Raw genomic sequence first — 20,140 nt, forward strand, 5'->3', positions numbered from 1 at the left:
AATTTTATTTTCTTTTAAAGTTTTTACAGTAACATTAAGAGAATGATTTGCAAGTACAAGGTTTACAATGGCTTCTGTCTTGGTTCTAGTGCAGGAAAATCTTTTTGCTATCTCCGAATCAAAAAATACATTTTTTAACATGACAGTTGTGCAATCCATTGATTTGTAACTACTATGATGTTTAACAGTGTGAAAAGCAAAGGTACCCTCAGCAGCAGCCAGATCATATTCAATTTTACTGACAGCTTTGACAAAAAAATCTGTAACCTTTCCCGAAGAGGCCTCACCGTGAACTGCTTTCTTGTGCTTCTCAGTTTCAATGTGTTGCTTCAAATCACCAACCCCTTTATTGGCCACTGAAACATATGTCCCCATTCTGCAAACTTTACATTCAGCTTCCCATTCCTCTCGGCCAGATACAAAACATGGAAATTTGTTTTTCATCTCTTCTGTAAACATGCACTCCTTTTAGGCATTTTAGGGGAAGTATAGTCTTTATAATATTAATTTTTATAATTGAAATAATAATAAATATTTTTTATTGTAAGTAGTGAAGCATAAATTTTATTAAGGTTAGGTTATGTTTTACATTCACAACTAAACTAACCTAATTGCAGAAAAGTACTCACAGGTATAAAGATAGATAATAAATATTTTTGTTATTAAAGTGAAAAACAGTATTTAAAAAAAAAAGGTAAACTGGTATTAAATAAACTAGTGTCTGCCTCTTTGATACTTATCAACGATCCTGATTGGATCGTTGATAAGTATACCAAATTTTGTCGACAGTACGCAACTTTCGATCAGTTTGGTGTGCACACAGCTCAAATCCACGTTTTCATATGCTGCAATCAATTTCTAGAGAAAACATTCCCTCTAACTGTCAATATTTATTTGACATTAGCATTAGTAGAGGCATTTGATGCAAGAAAGCAAGCTTATGCTGCATCAGCCGGAAAAAAAAAAAAAAAAAAAAACCCACTTCCACTTCACCCCTCTGTTCGTTCAAAATACCTGTCCAGCTGAGCCTTAAACTTATTTAGGCTATCAACCTCCACTACAAGGGATGGAAGTCTGTTCCACCAACCAACCACCCGCTGGCTAAAGGCAAATTTCCGCATGTCTATCCTACATCTGTCTTTCCTCAATTTGAATTTATGCCCTCTCAGGTGATTATTCTGAGCAAGAGGAAGAATCCCATCAGCATTGAGCATGCTCAAACCATTCAAGGCTTTATACACCTCTATCAGATCACCTCGCTGGTGCCTAGTCTCCAGACACTGTAATTTGCAAAACTTAAGCCTTTCTTCGTAAGAGCACCCCTTTGTTCCATTCACTAATCTTGTTGCCCTTCTCTGTACTCGTTCCAGCAGCTCTACATCCTTCTTGAAACGGGACCTCCAGACCTGTATACATACAGTACTCTAGGTGAGGCCTGACCATTGCCTTATACAAGGGAATAATCACGTCTTTATCCCTGCTGGAAAAATTCCTGTATATCATTGACAATACTCCATGAGCTACTCTTGCAGCCCGTCTGCACTGCTCAGAGAACTTCATATCTGCCTGCACAACCACCCCCAAGTCCCTTTCATTCTCTACCACTGTCAGTGTAGTACCACAGAGTTGATACGTTGCTCTGGGGTTGCTGTTTCCCATGTGTAGTACTTTACATTTGTCAATGTTAAACTTCATTTGCCACCTCTCAGCCCATCTGCTCAACCTTTCCAGATCCTGTTGCAGCAGCATAGTGTCAGTAGTGTCCTTGACAACCCTGCCAACCTTTGTATCGTCTGCAAACTTGGACATTAAGCTTGATATACCATCATCAATATCATTTATAAATACAGAAAACAATAATGGACCCAACACTGAGCCCTGAGGGACTCCACTAATAACATTAGTCCACGATGAGCAGTGTCCATTGATTACCACTCTCTGTCTTCTCCCCCTCAACCACCCCTTTATCCCTAGCAGCAATTTGCCTCCAATGTCACACTGCTCCAATTTGTGTAGCAGTCTTCCATGTGCAACAGTATCAAAAGCCTTTCTAAGATCCAAGTATATAATATCAAAGCTATTCCCAGCATCCAGTTCTTTTGTGACTGGATTATAATATCCAATCAAATTGGTCAGGCAAGACTTCCCCTAAACAAAACCATGCTGTGTCCGAGCTTTAACTGAAGTCTTGTCTAAATGATCCTGCAGTGCTTCTTTAACCAGTGCCTCCATTAATTTTCCTGGAACAGAAGTTAAGCCCACAGGTCTATAATTACTTGTGCCAGCCTTTGATCCTCCTTTGTGAATTGGGGTCACATTTGCAGATTTCCAGTCTATGGGTACCTCCCCTGAGTCCAAGGAAGCTATCATAATTATGGCTAAGGTTTTGCTTACTTCCTTTGCTGCCTCCTTTAATATAACTGGATAGATCCCATCCACCCCGGGTGCCTTTCTTGTGTTTATCTTGAACAGTTTCTCCTCCACTTTACTCCCAGTGATTTCAAGATTCTGTAGCTTACTGCTAGAGTTGAATACACCTCTGGCATTCCCCTCGCTGAATAACTCCTCATGTGTGAATGTCGATGCAAAATATTCATTTAGTTTGTTAGCTACCTGAGCAGGGTCATCAACAGTTGACCCATCAATATCAAGTGGACCAATCTGATTCAACCCCTTCCTTCTAGAGTTTACATAAGTAAAGAACTCTTTGCTGTTTTTCTTTGCATCCCTTGCCAAGGATTTCTCGTAATCTGCTTCGCCTGCCTAACTTCCTTTGTAACTTGGTTGCATATCAACTTGTATCTGTCATAGGCTTCTGTGTCGTTTGTTAATTTGTAAGTATCCCATGCATTTTTCTTCTCTGCCATATGCCTCATTAGTTCATCTGACATCCATTTTGGCTTAAACCTTGAACAATATTTCTTAGTTGGTATGTAAAGCCTAGTAGCTTCCAAGATTAATTCTTTGAATGCTTCCCATTTGAATTTGCTGTTGGTAACATCGTCAGTTGGTCCCACTGTATAGAATTTAAATACTGTCTCAGTCCATCGTAGTCGCCTTTACTGAAGCAATAACCCTTCCCTTTACCCCTAATGGTAGTTACCTCTTTGAGTAAATCCCACTTCAGCGCACTGTGATCACTGCCACCTAGTGGTTCATTTATCTGCAGATTCTTAATGCATGAAGAATCACTGCTGATAATCAAATCAAGAGTATTACTCCCTCTAGTTGCCTCCCGAACATGCTGATGTAGAAAACAATCCAATAAATCCACAAAAGCCCTGGTAGTGTGAGTGACCAGCCCCCAAATTCCAGTCAATATCTGGGAAATTAAAATCTCCCATTATAAGACTCTCTGATTTACTGGCCCACTCTATTTCCCTGTACAGTTTCTTATTATACTCATCAGAGTCATTAGGCCTATAGCACACTCCTACTCTCAATTTTGATCTCCCAATGCTTATGTCACACCAAACTGACCCAACACTGCACTGTCCAGCGATGTCGACTGGCTTCACTTCCTTGGTTTTTATGTGTTTCTTAACTAATAGCATAACCCCTCCCCCCTTCCTATCCTGTCTATCCTTTCTGTAGATGTTGTACTCCCCAAATTCCAGTTCTGCATCCCTTATATCTGTGTGACACCACGTCTCTGATATCCCAACAATATCTGCCTTTGATGTTTTGAGCAATACCTCAAATTCATCAAAATTATTTACTAAACTCCTAGCATTGGTGTACACGCAAGTATACCTGCACCTGTTTCTATTCTTAGCTACCCTAACACAACCCATGTGTTTACCTGTACCGCAATGGCTCCCAGCAGTCTCTGAAATATCATGCATCTTGTTTTTCAGGCTTCTGCTCATTCTAATAGAAGCAATGCAAGAATCTCTTTCAACTCTGCCAGTGGCTACTGTCAATCTATTGGTCTTTGTCTCCCCCCAAGCTAGCAGTTTTCCGACCCACCTAACACTGCCTCGATAGCATCAGCAAATATTCTTGCACCCTTTCTATTTAAGTGTATCCCATCCCTGTAGATGCAATCTCTTCTGTTAACAAGTACAGTCCAGGCTGAAAAAAATTCTACCCCTTGAGCCTTGCACAATCTTTCCAGGGCCGAATTGATTGACAAGGCTCTCACCATATACTCCCTCCTATCGTGTCTGGGCAGAATTGCAGACACTTTCAAATTCAACCCTAATTCTCGGCTTTTGTGACATGCTGGAATTCCTGTAATTTATATTCTTTTTTTCTAGCACACCATCTGATTTTCACATGTTATCTACTCTCTAAACCAAAATATTGTATTTGCTAGACTATATAAAATTTATATGTGCGTAAATTCTGAAGCAATCGTGGGTTGGTAACAATCTCAATGCACTAAACTGAGCATCATCGGGATCTTCCGCCTAATTGTCAACACGGAAATTCGAATTGAAGAAGTGTCTTTTATTCCGAAAAAGATTCTGTATAACGTAACTGGGTAGTTTTCATCCAGCTTGCATAAAAAAGTGGCGTATAATATAAAAATCCGGACATTTAGACAAATTTATAAAAATCCACCTGGACAAAAATTTTAGATAAAAAATCCAGACAAATCCGGTTAAAAGAGGACAAATGGTACCCTAATTGACATGGTCTGCGAGGTGATTATGAATGGAGATCCGAACGTTGAACCTAGCATAAAGATACAGCAAATTTTACAAGATGGGATTTGATGCTACAAAGACTTGAATGCTGAAAAAAAGGAGAGATGACTTCACCAGACTTCAGTATTGAAATACCTAAATAAAGAACCGCCTTTTTTTTTTTTTTAAGTTTTTTTTCTCATTTCTCATGATGTTTCCTTTTCATTAAAAAATTTTTGCAAAATTTTTTTATTTCAAATCCTTTTAATTGGCTATCAAGAGCAAATTGTTTATAGATTTATTATAATTTGTTTATAGACTGTTTCTCTGCTATGCATTCAACTAAAATCCATTATAATTATACCTCAATTAGCATGGTTTCACATAACACAGAATAGTTTCGGTACCAATTATCAGTGTTATGTGGGGTATTGCTGTATTGTGCAAAAAGGATAGGTGGAATAGGACTAATGTCTGCCAGGGGCAAAAATTGATGACGTTGTAGAGCAGATATCATCTTTTAAGGGCACAAAGAGTGATATTGTTGTACCTGTTGGCACTAATGACATTATAGTAGGGGATCTGCAGACTTGCTTAACAAGTACAGGTCAATGTTGGAAAAAAGTCATGAGCTAGGGTTAAATTTGAAAGTGTCTGCGATTCTGCCCAGAAATGAGAGAAGGGAGTATATGATGAGTGCCTGTCAGTCAATTCGGCCCTGGAGAGATTGTGCAAGGCTCATTGGGGTAGAATTTTTTTTCAGTGTGGTCTGTGCTTCTTAACAGGAGAGACTGCTTCTATAAGGATGGGATACACTTAAATAGAATGGGTGCAAGAATATTTGCTGATGCTATCGAAGCAGCGTTATGTGGGTCGGAAATTGCTAGCTTAAGGGGATTCACCGATTAATAGATTAATGGTAGCCACAGGCAGAGGCAAAAGTGATTCTTGCATTGCTTCTATTGTAACAAGCAGCAGCCTAGAGAGCAAGTTCTGGCGACTTCAAGGGCTGCTGAGAGTCATCATGGAACAAATAAATACACGGGTTGTGTTAGGGTAACTAAGAGTAAGAACAGGTACATGTACACTAATGCTAGAAGTATAGTAAATAAATTTGATGAATTTGAAGTCATGGTTAAGACATCAAAGGCTGATGTTGGGATATCAGAGACTTGGTGCCACTCAGATATAAGGGATGCAGAATTGCAATTTGGGGAGTACAATGTATACAGAAAGGATAGACAGGACAGGAAGGAGAGGAGGGGTTATGCTTGTTAGTTAAGAAACACAAATTTAAGGAAGTGCATCCAGTTGACATAGATGGACAGTGTAATGTTGATTCAGTGTGGTGTGACATAAGTACTGAGAAAGCACAAATTAGAGTAGGAGTGTGTTATAGGCATAATTACTCTCAGGACAATGAACAATTAATACAGAGAAATAGTGGGCCATAAATCAGTGTGTCTTATAATGGGGGGGGGGGGAATTTAACTTCATAGGTATAGACTGGAACTTGTGGGTTGGTCACTCACACACTAGCAAGGCTTTTGTGGATTTATTGGATGATTGTTTTCTACAGCAGCATATTAATTGATCTGATTATCAGCAGTGATTATTCATGCATTAAGAATTTACAGATAAAGGAACCACTGGGTGGTAGTGATCAGTGTACTGACGTGGGATTTACTTATAGATGTAACTACCATCAGGGGTAAAGGGAAGGGATTTTGCTTTCGTAAAGGTGACCACAGTGGTCTCAGATTTTTTTAGGTTCTATACAGTGGGACCAACTCATGATGATACCACCACCATATTCTAAATGGGAAGCATTCAAGGAAGTAATTTTGGAATGAAAAGCTTATTAGGCTTTTCATTTCAACTAAGAAATACTGTTCTAGGTTCCAACTAAGAAATACTGTTCTAGATAATCAGATGATCTAATGAGACTCGTGGCAGAGAAGAAAAATGCAAGGGATGCTCATAAATTGTCAGGCAACACAGAAGCCTGTGGTAAGTACAAGCTAGTCTGTAATCAAGTCACAAAGGAAGTTAGGCAAGCAAAGGCTGATTATGAGAAATCCTTGGCAAAGGATGCAAAGAAAAACATCTTTTTTCTTTACTTGTGTAAACTGTAGAAGGAAAGGGATGAATCAGATTGGTCCACTTGATGTTGGTGGTTCGACTGTTGATGATCCTGCTCAGATAGCTGAAAAACTGAATGAGTATTTTGCATCTACATTCACACATGAGGAATTCTGTAAGGAAGGGGAGGACAGAAGTTTACTAAACTCTAACAGGGAGCTAAATGAATTTGTAGTAACGGAGAGGAAAGTGGAGGAGAAATTGTTGAACCTAAACATAAAAAAGGCACCTGGGCCAGATGGAATCTATCCAGTTATATTGAAGGAGGCAGCGAGGAAGTAAGCAAACACTTAGCCATAATTATGAGAGCATCCTTAGATTCAGGGGAGTTCCCCATGGACTGGAGATATTTAATGTCTCTCCAACAAGAAGTTATAATAGCCGCGTGGTAACTTAAAGGGTGGCAGATTTCTCTTTCCGCGGTTCAAATCCCTCGGTTTCATTCCCTGGCATTTTATTTTTGAAATTTGCCTTTAGCCAGCGGGTGGGTGGTTGGTTGGTGGAATAGACTTCCATCCCTTGTCGTGGAAGTTGATAGCCTAAATAAATTTAAGGCTCAGCTGGACAGGTATTTCAAACGAACAGAGGGGTGAAGTGGAAGTGGTTATTTTTTATTTATTTATTTATTATTATTATTTTTTTTTTTGGCTGATGCTGCATAAGCTTGCTTTCTTGCATCAAATGCCTCTGCTAATGCTAATTCATAAAGGGGGTTCAAAGGATGACCCGAATAATTATAGACCTGTTAGTTTAACCTTTTTTCCGGAGAAAATAATGAAGTCACTGGTTAAAGAAGTGATGCAGATCACCTAGACAAGACTGCAGTAATAGTTCAAACACAGCAATGGTTTGTTAAGAAGGCTTGTCTGACCAATTTGATTGGATACTATGATGTGGTCACAAAGGAATTGGAAAGGGTGGGGCAAGAGCTTTTTAAGAAGTGGAATAGAGTGGGAAGGTGTTTATTAAAAAATATATATTTTTTGAAATATTATTTATTAATACTGAAAAAACTTACCAAATGTCCAATTAGGTGCAAATTAATGTGACTTTTGCTGATGAACTTCTTGAGCAAGTGTCTCTCAGCATCATGCTCGCATTGTTCAGATGACGGTTTCTTGATTTATTTTTAATATAGTTAATGTTTAAAAATATTTTATCCCAGAAATACATCGAACCAAAAACTGAGTGAAGTCCAAATGCAAATATTTTCAAATTTATATATGGGTCCGGTAAGCTACTCCACACATCGACCACAATTTGGTCTGCATTTTAAAGTCATCTATCGCCGTCCATTTGTGTAGAATTGCTAGGGCAGCCTTTTGCCACTCCAAATCCTCAATTTCAGTTTTAAGGCATTTTAGTCTTGTACTCCACATGTCCTTGATATTAAGTCCTCTAACTCCATTTCAAATTGTGCTTCATGTGAGCTGTAAAGTTAGAGCTGCAGGTTGCCGACCCCTATCCTATGGCGACTTCTTTTCTTCCTCTTTTTGTTCCGTTGCTGAATGACGTTTCCGAAGCAGTCGTGAATTGACATATTTTTCTGGATCTAAGTGGGTCAGCGGTGGGTCTACAATTTTAAGAAAGAGTAGTGAAGAAACTGTTTTTGTCATCGACGAAGCGCTGGTTGGGTTGGGTTGGCGATCAGATTCATTTGTGAAAATCCTCGTTCACATTCACTCAATTGGTATCATACTCAGAGCGTTCATCAAATGCTTCAATTCTTCTGAAACCTTATCAATTGGGTATCCACGAATTGCATCTCTTTCATTTAACTGTAACCTAATTGACAATTTTCTAACTTCATTTTCACCAAATGCTAACAATTCATGTTTAGAAGGGTTAATACCTTCATTGTCCTCGTTTTCCTTCTCTCGTCGTCGGTATTGTCACTAGTTCTTAAATTTGAATTTTTTCTTTTCTTTTTTTTTTTTGAAAATGTCCAAAATGTCAGTGTCATTCAGATATTCAGGTACTGTGACCATGTAAACAGAGATAAGTAAAAATGTGGATAACGCACTTTTGCGAAACAACAGATAATTATTTGTCAGAGTAAAAGAAAATCACTTTTCTAATTCTCGAACAGGGTGCTTACAATTGATTCACGTAGGTTTCCAACCTACGGCTGGTGAGGAAAGTGAACTAAAACAGCATTTTAAATTTTGTTAATTATCAAAAAAATTTTCTCATTAAATGTTTTGTTCAGTAAATGTAATTGTGTATTGTACTTAATAACAGTGTACTGAAGATCATTGCAATTAGTCATGCACCAAATAAATACCAGTTGAAAGATAAAACTGGACACTGTTCCTTTGTTTGCTCTTAGACATTTTGTCTGTATTTTGTTTTCTAATTGATTTGCAATGTATTTTCTCTTTTTACCTGAATATTTTATGATATCAAATGTAAGTGTCTGCTGACGAGGCTACTAGTGACGGTCGTGTTCCAAGCCGCTAAGTGGATTTTTCTTATTTATTGATTTGAAATTATTGTTTTTCTAAAACTTTTGATTTAAATTTAGTAGTATAACATTATTTTGTGATTTTTTGATTAATTTGGTGTATTTATTCTTTACTCGGCCTTGTAAAAGTATCGGTAAGGGTTTCCACGTGTTCGTAACTACCACTACCGTTATTAACTTTCCCACCATTGTGATACCGTACTAGATATACCGTAGGTTATATACCGTACTAGATAGCGTTAGTTGAACTTCGTTAGCAGTTAAATTGTACGTTTAAATAAATACATATAACGACTTAGATTACAAACGTAATATAATTAATAACATAACATAATTAATTAATAGAATCATGACTCAGACCAGAGCAGCAAAGCAAAAGGCTCAAGCTAATGGAAGTGCTGTGGCTCAGAGCAGAACTGAGGGGGGCAGTTGTCCTCTGACTCACAGCCTTATAAAATGCACTGTTTGCTTGATGTTTGCAGAGCAATCGGATACGGGACATGATACTGGCAAGGGGGATGTCTTTGTGTGTGCGCGATGCAAGGAGTGTATCGATATCAGGCAACAACTCGGTGTTCTTTTGGGCCTATATGAGAGCTTGAAGGACAGGGTGGATGCCCTCGAAGAAACTAAATTGAGGGGCCCATCAAGCTCTCAGCTGCCCACATCAACGCCAGAGCTTGCACTTGGGCATCGCGTGACACAGAGACAACCCCCAAGGCAGAATGCGCTGGTCCCGAAGGAACTAGTAGTTGTTGGTGACTCTACTGTCAGGGAAACGGGGAACATGCTTTGTAAAAAAGATAGGTGGAACAGGACCAGGGTATGTCTGCCAGGGGCAAAGGTTGATGACGTTGTAGAGCGAATATCATCTTTTAAGGGCACAAAAGGTGATATAGTTGTATACGTTGGCACTAATAATATTAAGAGTAGGAGACCGGCAGAATTACTTAACAAGTACAGGTTACTGTTGAACAAAAGCCGAGAATTAGGGTTGAATTTGAAAGTGTCTGCAATTCTGCCCAGACACGATAGGAGGGAGTATATGATGAGAGCCTTGTCGATCAATTCGGCCCTGGAAAGATTGTGCAAGGCTCAAGGGGTAGAATTTTTTTCAGCCTGGACTGTACTTGTTAACAGGAGAGATTGCTTCTACAGGGATGGGATACACTTAAATAGAAAGGGTGCAAGAATATTTGCTGATGCTATCGAGGCAGTGTTAGGTGGGTCGGAAAACTGCTAGCTTGGGGGGAGACAAAGACCAATAGATTGACAGTAGCCACTGGCAGAGGTGAAAGAGATTCTTGCACTGCTTCTATTAGAATGAGCAGAAGCCTGAAAAACAAGATGCATGGTATTTCAGAGACTGCTGGGAACCATTGTGGTACAAGTAAACACATGGGTTGTGTTAGGGTAGCTAAGAATAGAAACAGGTGCTGGTATACTTGCGTGTACACCAATGCTAGGAGTTTAGTAAATAAATTTGATGAATTTGAGGTATTGCTCAAAACATCGAAGGCAGATATTGTTGGGATATCAGAGACGTGGTGTCACACAGATATAAGGGATGCGGAACTGCAATTTGGGGAGTACAACGTCTACAGAAAGGATAGACAGGATAGGAAGGGGGGAGGTGTTATGCTATTAGTTAAGAAACACATAAAAACCAAGGAAGTGAAGCCAGTCGACATCGCTGGACAGTGCAGTGTGGAGTCAGTTTGGTGTGACATAAACATTGGGAGATCAAAATTGAGAGTAGGAGTGTGCTATAGGCCTAATGACTCTGATGAGTATAATAAGGAACTGTACAGGGAAATAGAGCGGGCCAGTAAATCAGAGTGTCTTATAATGGGAGATTTTAATTTCCCAGATATTGACTGGAATTTGGGGGCTGGATACTCACACACTAGCAGGGCTTTTGTTGATTTATTGGATGATTGTTTTCTACATCAGCATGTTCGGGAGGCAACTAGAGGGAGTAATACTCTTGATTTGATTATCAGCAGTGATTCTTCATGCATTAAGAATCTGCAGATAAATGAACCACTAGGTGGCAGTGATCACAGTGTGCTGAAGTGGGATTTACTCAAAGAGGTAACTACCATTAGGGGTAAAGGGAAGGGTTATTGCTTCCGTAAAGGCGACTACGATGGACTGAGACAGTATTTAAATTCTATACAGTGGGACCAACTGATGATGTTACCAACAGCAAATTCAAAATGGGAAGCATTCAAAGAACTTATCTTGGAAGCTACTAGGCTTTACATACCAACTAAGAAATATTGTTCAAGGTTTAGGCCAAAATTGATGTCAGATGAACTAATGAGGCATATGGCAGAGAAGAAAAATGCATGTGATACTTACAAATTAACACATGACACAGAAGCCTATGATAGATACAAGTTGATATGCAACCAAGTTACAAAGGAGGTTAGGCAGGCAAAGGCAGATTACAAGAAATCCTTGGCAAGGGATGCAAAGAAAAACAGCAAAGAGTTCTTTACTTATGTAAACTCTAGAAGGAAAGGGATGAATCAGATTGGTCCACTTGATATTGATGGGTCAAGTGTTGATGATCCTGCTCAGGTGGCTAACAAACTAAATGAATATTTTGCATCGACATTCACACATGAGGAGTTATTCAGCAAGGGGAATGCCAGAGGTGTATTCAACTCTAGCAGTAAGCTACAGAATCTTGAAATAACTGAGAGTAAGGTGGTGGAGAAACTGTTGAAGATAAACACAAGAAAGGCACCCGGGGTGGATGGGATCTACCCAGTTATATTAAAGGAGGCAGCAAAGGAAGTAAGCAAACCCTTAGCCATAATTATGAGAGCTTCCTTCGACTCAGGGGAGGTACCCATAGACTGGAAATGTGCAAATGTGACCCCAATTCACAAAGGAGGATCAAAGGCTGACACAAGTAATTATAGACCTGTGAGCTTGACTTCTGTTCCAGGAAAATTAATGGAGGCACTGGTTAAAGACGCACTGCAGGATCATTTAGACAAGACTTCAGTTATAGCTCAGACACAGCATGGTTTTGTTAAGGGGAAGTCTTGCCTGACCAACTTGATTGGATACTATGATGCAGTCACAAAAGAACTGGATTCAGGGAATAACTTTGATATTATATACTTGGATCTTAGAAAGGCTTTTGATACTGTTGCACATGCAAGACTGCTACACAAATTGGAGCAGTGTGACATTGGAGGCAAATTGCTGCTATGGATAAAGGGGTGGTTGAGGGGGAGAAGACAGAGAGTGGTAATCAATGGACACTGCTCATCGTGGACTGATGTTATTAGTGGAGTCCCTCAGGGCTCAGTGTTGGGTCCATTATTGTTTTCTGTATTTATAAATGATATTGATGATGGTATATCGGGATTAATGTCCAAGTTTGCAGACGATACAAAGGTTGGCAGGGTTGTCAAGGACACTACTGACACTATGCTTCTGCAACAGGATCTGGAAAATTTGAGCAGATGGGCTGAGAGGTGGCAAATGAAGTTTAACATTGACAAATGTAAAGTACTACACATGGGAAACAGCAACCCCAGAGCAACGTATCAACTCTATGGTACAACACTGACAGTGGTAGAGAATGAAAGGGACTTGGGGGTGGTTGTGCAGGCAGATATGAAGTTCTCTGAGCAGTGCAGACGGGCTGCAAGAGTAGCTCATGGAGTATTGTCAATGATATACAGGAATTTTTCCAGCAGGGATAAGGAGGTGATTATTCCATTGTATAAGGCGATGGTCAGGCCACACCTAGAGTACTGTATACAGGTCTGGAGGCCTCATTTCAAGAAGGATGTAGAGCTGCTGGAACGAGTACAGAGAAGGGCAACAAGATTAGTGAATGGAACAAAGGGGTGCTCTTACGAAGAAAGGCTTAAGTTTTGCAAATTACAGTGTCTGGAGACTAGGCACCAGCGAGGTGATCTGATAGAGGTGTATAAAGCCTTGAATGGTTTAAGCATGCTCAATGCTGATGGGATTCTTCCTCTAGCTCAGAATAATCACCTGAGAGGGCATAAATTCAAATTGAGGAAAGACAGATGTAGGATAGACGTGCGGAAATTTGCCTTTAGCCAGCGGGTGGTTGGTTGGTGGAACAGACTTCCATCCCTTGTGGTGGAGGTTGATAGCCTAAATAAGTTTAAGGCTCAGCTGGACAGGTATTTTGAACGAACAGAGGGGTGAAGTGGAAGTGGTTTTTTTTTTTTTTTTTTTTTTTTTGGCTGATGCTGCATAAGCTTGCTTTCTTGCATCAAATGCCTCTACTAATGCTAATGCTAAGTAAATTTTAAAGTTGGTTCTGCCAACTCTGAATTAACAACAGAGAATCTATCTTTTTACTCAATTTGACTCCTCGTCTTCTGTCTCAACATTGTAATATTGCTGGTAATAAAAAAGGTTTCTCTGTCTTTTTTAAAAACATCTGAGTTTTTCTCCATCTTTTAACAGTAGCAATAAGTTAAAATTAGAATTTTTAAAAAAAATATTGCAAATATCTGCTTATTTTCATTAATAAATTGGGTGTGATAATCTGCATTTCGAAATAGAAACAGAATAATAAAGTTGTTTGTAACGTGTGCTCCTTTCATTATTCTTGTGTGTTGTGAAGCTAATTAATGTTTTTTAGTAAGATGAAATATGGTGTAATAATTTAAAAGACGTGTGCAAAATTTTCCATGCTGGTATTTTTTTTGTTTTTTTTTTTTCAGATTTTCCATGAAATCTTAAAAAAGGTTTGAAACACAAATTTTCCATTTGTGTTTCAGTTAGCAGGAAAGGCAATGTTGTACTTTGACACTTGCAAAAACAAATACGCACAAGGACAGTGTGAAATCGGAGAAAGAAATTAAAAATTCAACATAATGATTATGTGCTGAATGTTTATTTGCAACTTTTATCTTAGAACTTGATTTTCCTCCCGTTTGTACTAATTGTGTAGGTGCATTGTTCAGAAATACTTCACTAATAGTGAAACAGCAAAAAAATAGTTGTAAAAGAGCAAAATTGTTGTACCTATTTGTTAGTAAAATTGGATGTCTAGGGAAAGAGGATTGTCAGTAATGAACACTTTTTTCAAGAAAAGGGTGAACAGGAAGTGGACATGGAAGAGTCTAAATGGATTAACAACCAATGAAATCGACTTCATCCTCACTAACAGAAGATATATTGTGAATGATGTTACCATCCTGAACAAGGTAAATGTTTGAATGATCACAGAATGGTAAGATGCACACTTCATATAGATGTAAGAAAAGAAAGGAAAAAACTGACTCGAGTAAATAATATGAGGGTCTTTGAGATAACAGAAGAGGAGAAAAAGTAGTATCTACTGGAACTTAAGAACAAGTTTGAGCTTCTGCAGACTGCTCAGGACCAAGATATTGACGAGGAATATTACAACTTTCTGAAAGTGATAAGCCCAAGAAACCTATAGGTAAAAAGAAATCCAAAGAAGAAAAAATTGGTCAAGAAACACTTCTCATGATGAACAGAAGACGACAAATGAAGAGCAAGATAAACACTGACAAGGAGAAAATTGAGTATACTGAGTTATGCAAAGCCATTAGAAAGAGACTCAGAGAGGACATAAGAAGATTTAACACAAAGTAGAACAAGCATTAAGGGAAAACAAAGGGCTTAAATCAGCAGCCATGAGCAGTAATACAGAAAGACAAATGAAACTGAAGAATAGTGATGGTGTACTTATAAATAGCAGAGAAGGCATAATTCAAATAGCAGAAGCCTACTATAGAGAATTATACAAGGAGCGAGGGAATGATACCAGCAGTGGGGAAGATGGAATGCAAGTTAGCAACACATACGACATACCCAATATTCTTCCTGATGAGGCAGAACATGCGTTGAAGAAAATGAAGAATCAGAAAGCCCCGGGGAAGATGAAGTTGCATTAGCATTAGTAGAGGCATATGATGCAAGAAAGCAAGCTTATTCAGCATCAGCCAAAAAAAAAAAAAAAAAACCACTACTCCCATTTCACCCCTCAATTCGTTCGAAATACCTGTCCAGCTGAGCCTTAAATTTGTTTAGGCTATCAACTTCAACAACAAGCGATGGAAGTCTATTCCACAAACCAACTGCCCGCTGGCTAAAGGCGAATTTCCGCACATCTATCCGACATCCGTCCTTCCTCAATTTGAATTTATGCCCTCTCAGGTGATTATTCTGAGCAAGAGGAAGAATCCCATCGGCATTGAGCATGCTCAAGCCATTCAAAGCCTTGTATACCTCTATCAGATCACCTCGGCGATGCCTAGTCTCCAGGCTCTGTAATTTGCAAAACTTAAGCCTTTCTTCGTAAGAGCAACCCTTTGTTCCATTCACTAATCTTGTTGCCCTTCTCTGTACTCGTTCCAGCAGCTCTACATCCTTCTTGAAATGAGGCCTCCAGACCTGTATACAGTACTCAAGGTGTGGCCTGACCAATGCCTTATACAAGGGAATAATCACATCCCTGTCCCTGCTAGAAAAATTCCTGTATATCATTGACAAGACACCATGAGCTACTCTTGCAGCTCGTCTGCACTGCTCAGAGAACTTCATATCTGCCTGCACAATTACCCCCAGGTCCTTTTCATTCTCTACCACTGTCAGCGTAGTACCACAGACAGTGTAGAGTTGTTAAAATACTGTTGTAAATAAGTTACTGTAGAGTTGTTAAAATTGTTAAAAGTTGTTAAAATTGAAGGCACAAAACACAAAAACTGGCAAGGCTCTTCACAAAATGCATTAGAAAAGGTGTGATGCCTAAGCAGTGGAGTAATGCAATCATAGTTTTGCTGTATAAGAAAGGAGATAAATCAGAAATTGGAAATTATAGACCAATTAGCTTGTTATCCCACATCTACAAGTTGTTCACAAGGGTCATTACTAACAGATTAGAAAGAATACTTGATGAGAATCAACCAAAAGATCAAGCTGGCTTTAGGACAGGATTCTCCACTATGGATCACCTTCACGTAATATCACAGCTAATGGAGAAAGCAAATGAATATAAAACACCATTATGCCTGGCATTTGTGGATTATGAAAAGGCATTTGACTCCATACAGCATAAGGCAATGTTTCAGCTAGAAAGACAAGGCATAGATTACCCATATTTTATGACTTTGAAGAAAATATATGAGAATGCTACCTCCTTTATTAGACTAGACAAAGACAGTAGGAAATTTAAAATCGAGAAAGGAGTTCGACAAGGAGACGATATCTCCGAAGCTGTTTACTGCTTGAGGAAGCTTTCAGAAGATTAGACTGGTCACAGAAAGGAGCAGTCAATGTGAATGGAGAGTACCTGAACCATTTGCAGATGACATTGTGGTCATAAGCCATGATCCCAAAGAATTAGAGGAAAATCTTAATCAGTTATGCACAGTAGTAAGGATTTTGGACTAAAGATGAATATGGCTAAAACAAAAGTAATGATGAACAAGTATGCCACAGAAAGGGAAATAATGATTGAAGGAGCAGTAATTGAAAAGGTGGAGTCATATACTTATCTGTGACAAGTTATTAGCTGTAATAATGATAAATGGCTGGAAATCAAGAGAAGAATAAATTTTGGATGGATAGCATTCAGGAAATATTGTCACATACTGAGGAGTAATATCCCAATTTGTCTAAAACGTAAAATAATGAACCAACGTATACTACCTACCATGACTTATGGAAGTGAAACTTGGGCACTCACCAAAAGAATTGAAGAGAAGCTGAGAACTTACACAGCGAAGAATGGAATGAATTATATTGGGAATCAGACTGTTAGATAAGAAGAGAAACACGTGGATTAGGCAACAAACTCAAGTAAAGGACATTCTTATCAAAACTAAAGAACTAAAATGGTGTTTGGCAGGACACATAGCTCAAAGACATGATGACAGATGGACTAAGAAAAACAGAATGGTACCCAAGAGGAGCTAGAAGAAAACCTGGAAGACAATGGTGGAGATGGATAGATGAAATTCATGAGTGAGTGGGTAGTAAATGGATGGCCATTGCCATCCATATACTGATGATGATGAGGGAAAGAAGAGGAAGTTATCTCTCTGAAAAATGGGTCTTTTTTTTTATTGCAACAGATACTAGTAATCTGTGGGATTCAATCTATATCCCAGTGTGGTGACTCCTTTCATAATAATTTTTTAAAAAATCATCAAATTAAAGGGCAAAGTCTGCAACAGTATCTTTATTGAAGCAATAAAAATCAGTTGATGTTTAATAGAATATCCAAACAGAAATCCATAAACAAAAAAATGTTAAGTAAGCCAATGTTTAAAAGCATGTCATACTGGTAAATAGTCCTATGGCTATATTTTAATATACTGTGTATTTTACCAGTAAAGTTTTAATTTCTAGTGCATTGTGGACTTTATAAAAATCTGCCTATTTCACAAAATGTTTTCAACCTGTTTCTTGCAATGAATTCTGCTTTTTTCCAAACATCTTTTTTCTGTTTTGGCTAAAATGTGTTTTCTTTATGCTTACAATTGGCTAATCTCCAGCTATTTGCAAGGCAAAGGTTAATTGCTATGTGCGTGGGTAGATATATGTTTAACTAAAAACATATCTGCCAGTGACGCAGATATGTTTTTAGTTAAGCATATATCTATCAGTGAAGTCCAGATTATTCCTTTCAAGTAATGGATCATAATTTCTGTTACAAAATCCTTGTTCACTTCTCCCCATTCATTTTTGTTTCTTAAGAATATGCATTTCCAGAAATGTTTTGAAATGTTTAGCTAACTTAGGTTCCTGTTTTTTTTTTTTTTTTTTTAAGAGTTGGCTACAAGTGAAAATAATACATCTGAGGACTGGACTGTGATACTAGACATATGTGATAAGGCAGTCAATTATGTTGAAGGACCGAAGTTTGTTTTGCGAGCCATTATCAAAAGGCTGTCTAATCCAATTCCCCATGTTGGCATGCAAGCATTAACTGTGAGTATTGGATTTTTTTCTGCACTGTCAAAATTGTAAAGAAAAAATGATCCATATCTTATCAAGGTTCTTTAAAATGTATATACATTTATGTACATTCTGTATTAATTGGATTTTAGTATTATTTTTATTTCTTTTTAAATTAATTTGTGTTTAAAAATCTGAAATTGGGTGCTTTAATCAATTATGGAATTTTGTTTGTAGTGGTTAAAATGTTTATAGTTTAATTGATTTGAGTGGATTAGATATAATTAATCATAAATCTCTTGTATAAAAAAATTATAAACATTTATTTTCATAGCAGTATGAAAATATTAGGTGCTAATGAATGTTTCAAAACCCTTAATGTTGAATTTTTATGAATGTGAAGTTCAGTGGCAGTTGAGAAAGCATAATTAATTACAGAAAACTATTCAAACAGCTTGAATGGTCTGACTACTATTTTGATTCTATTTATTTTGTTTGTATGTATATGTTTAGTTTAACTAGTTCTGAAAGGACTGACTTGTCCATTGTTTTAAAAAACCAGATAGAAAATTAATTTAGTATGATTGATTTGCAGGCATTGCCATCTACATTACATTATTCTATATGGTTTTTTTTTACTGAAAAATTGTGGATTTTTTTTTTATTTTTAATTTTTAGTAATTTAATATGCAATTTTTAAACAAGTGTTACGTCATAAGAATCCCATCAGCATTCAGCTTGCTCAACCCATTCAAGGCCTTATACACCTCAGTCAGATCACCTCGCAGGTGCCCACTCTCCAGGCACTGCAGTTTGCAGAACTTAAGCCTTTCTTGGTAAGAGCACCCCTTTGTTCCCCTCACCAATTTTGTTGCCCTTCTTTGTACTCATTCTAGCAACTCTAAAAACTCTAGCAATCCTTCCTAAAATGAGGCCTCCAGACCTGTATGCAGTACTCTTGGTGTGGCCTGACCATTGCCTTGTATAACGGGATAATCACCTCCCTGTCCCTGCTAGCAAAATTCCTATATATCATTGACAAGGCTGCATGACCTGCCCTGGCAGCCAGTCTACTTAGTGAACTTCATATTTGACTGCACAATTACCCCCAGGTCTTTTTCACTTTCCACTTCCCTGAGTGTAGTACCACACAGTTGATACACTTCTCTTGGGTTATTACTACCCATATGCAGTAATTCGCATTTGTCAATGTTAAATATCAATTGCCATTTCTCAGCCCATTTGCCCAACTTATCTAGATCTAGTTGGAGTAGCATACTGTCTTTCCTGTTGTTTTTAATCCATCTATCAATGATATTGATGAAGGTATATCAGGTTTAATGTCCAAGTTTGCAGGTGATACAACCTGATATACCTTATCAATATCATTGATAAATATACATAACAACAATGGGCCCAACACCGAACCCTGATGAACTGCACTAGTAACATTTGTCCACAAAGAGCAGTGTCTATTGATTACCACTCTCTGTCGTCTCCCACTCAACCATCCCTTTATCCATTGTATCAACTTACCCTTAATGCCATAGCTCTACAATTTGTACAGCAGTCTTCCATGTGCAACAGTATCAAAAGCTTTCCTGAAATCCAAGTATACGACAACAAAATTAATTTTGGCATAGTATATGATATCAAAATTAATTTTGGCATTCAGTTCCTTTGTGATCACATCATAGTATCTCTCAGAGTGGTCAGACAAGACCTCTCTTTAACAAACCCATGCTGTGTCTTAACTATTACTGCAGTCTTGTCTAGATGATCCTGCAATGCTTCTTTAACCAGTCATTCCATTATCTTCCCTGGAACACAAGTTAAACTAATAGGTCTATAGTTACTTATGCCACCTTTTGAAACCCCTTTGTGAATTGGTGATATATTTGCATACCACCAGTTCATGGGGACTCCCCCTGAGTCAAGGAAGTTCTCATAATTATGGCTAAGG

The 20,140-nt window shown here is 38.2% G+C and overlaps 1 protein-coding gene across 1 annotated transcript in view; it reads left to right on the forward strand.

Moving 5' to 3' along the window:
- Positions 1–20,140, forward strand: part of LOC150077654 (signal transducing adapter molecule 2-like) — a 149,173-nt gene that overhangs the window by 18,363 nt on the left and 110,670 nt on the right. The window contains exon 2 of the mRNA XM_090385190.1: positions 18,050–18,210. Coding sequence (XP_090241316.1) covers positions 18,050–18,210 — 161 coding nt within the window. The remainder of the gene's footprint in view (positions 1–18,049; positions 18,211–20,140) is intronic.

The sequence above is a fragment of the Mastigoproctus giganteus genome, chromosome 11, assembly GCF_048544385.1.
Source record: "Mastigoproctus giganteus isolate SK-2022 chromosome 11, ASM4854438v1, whole genome shotgun sequence".
Lineage (NCBI taxonomy): Eukaryota > Metazoa > Arthropoda > Arachnida > Uropygi > Thelyphonidae > Mastigoproctus > Mastigoproctus giganteus.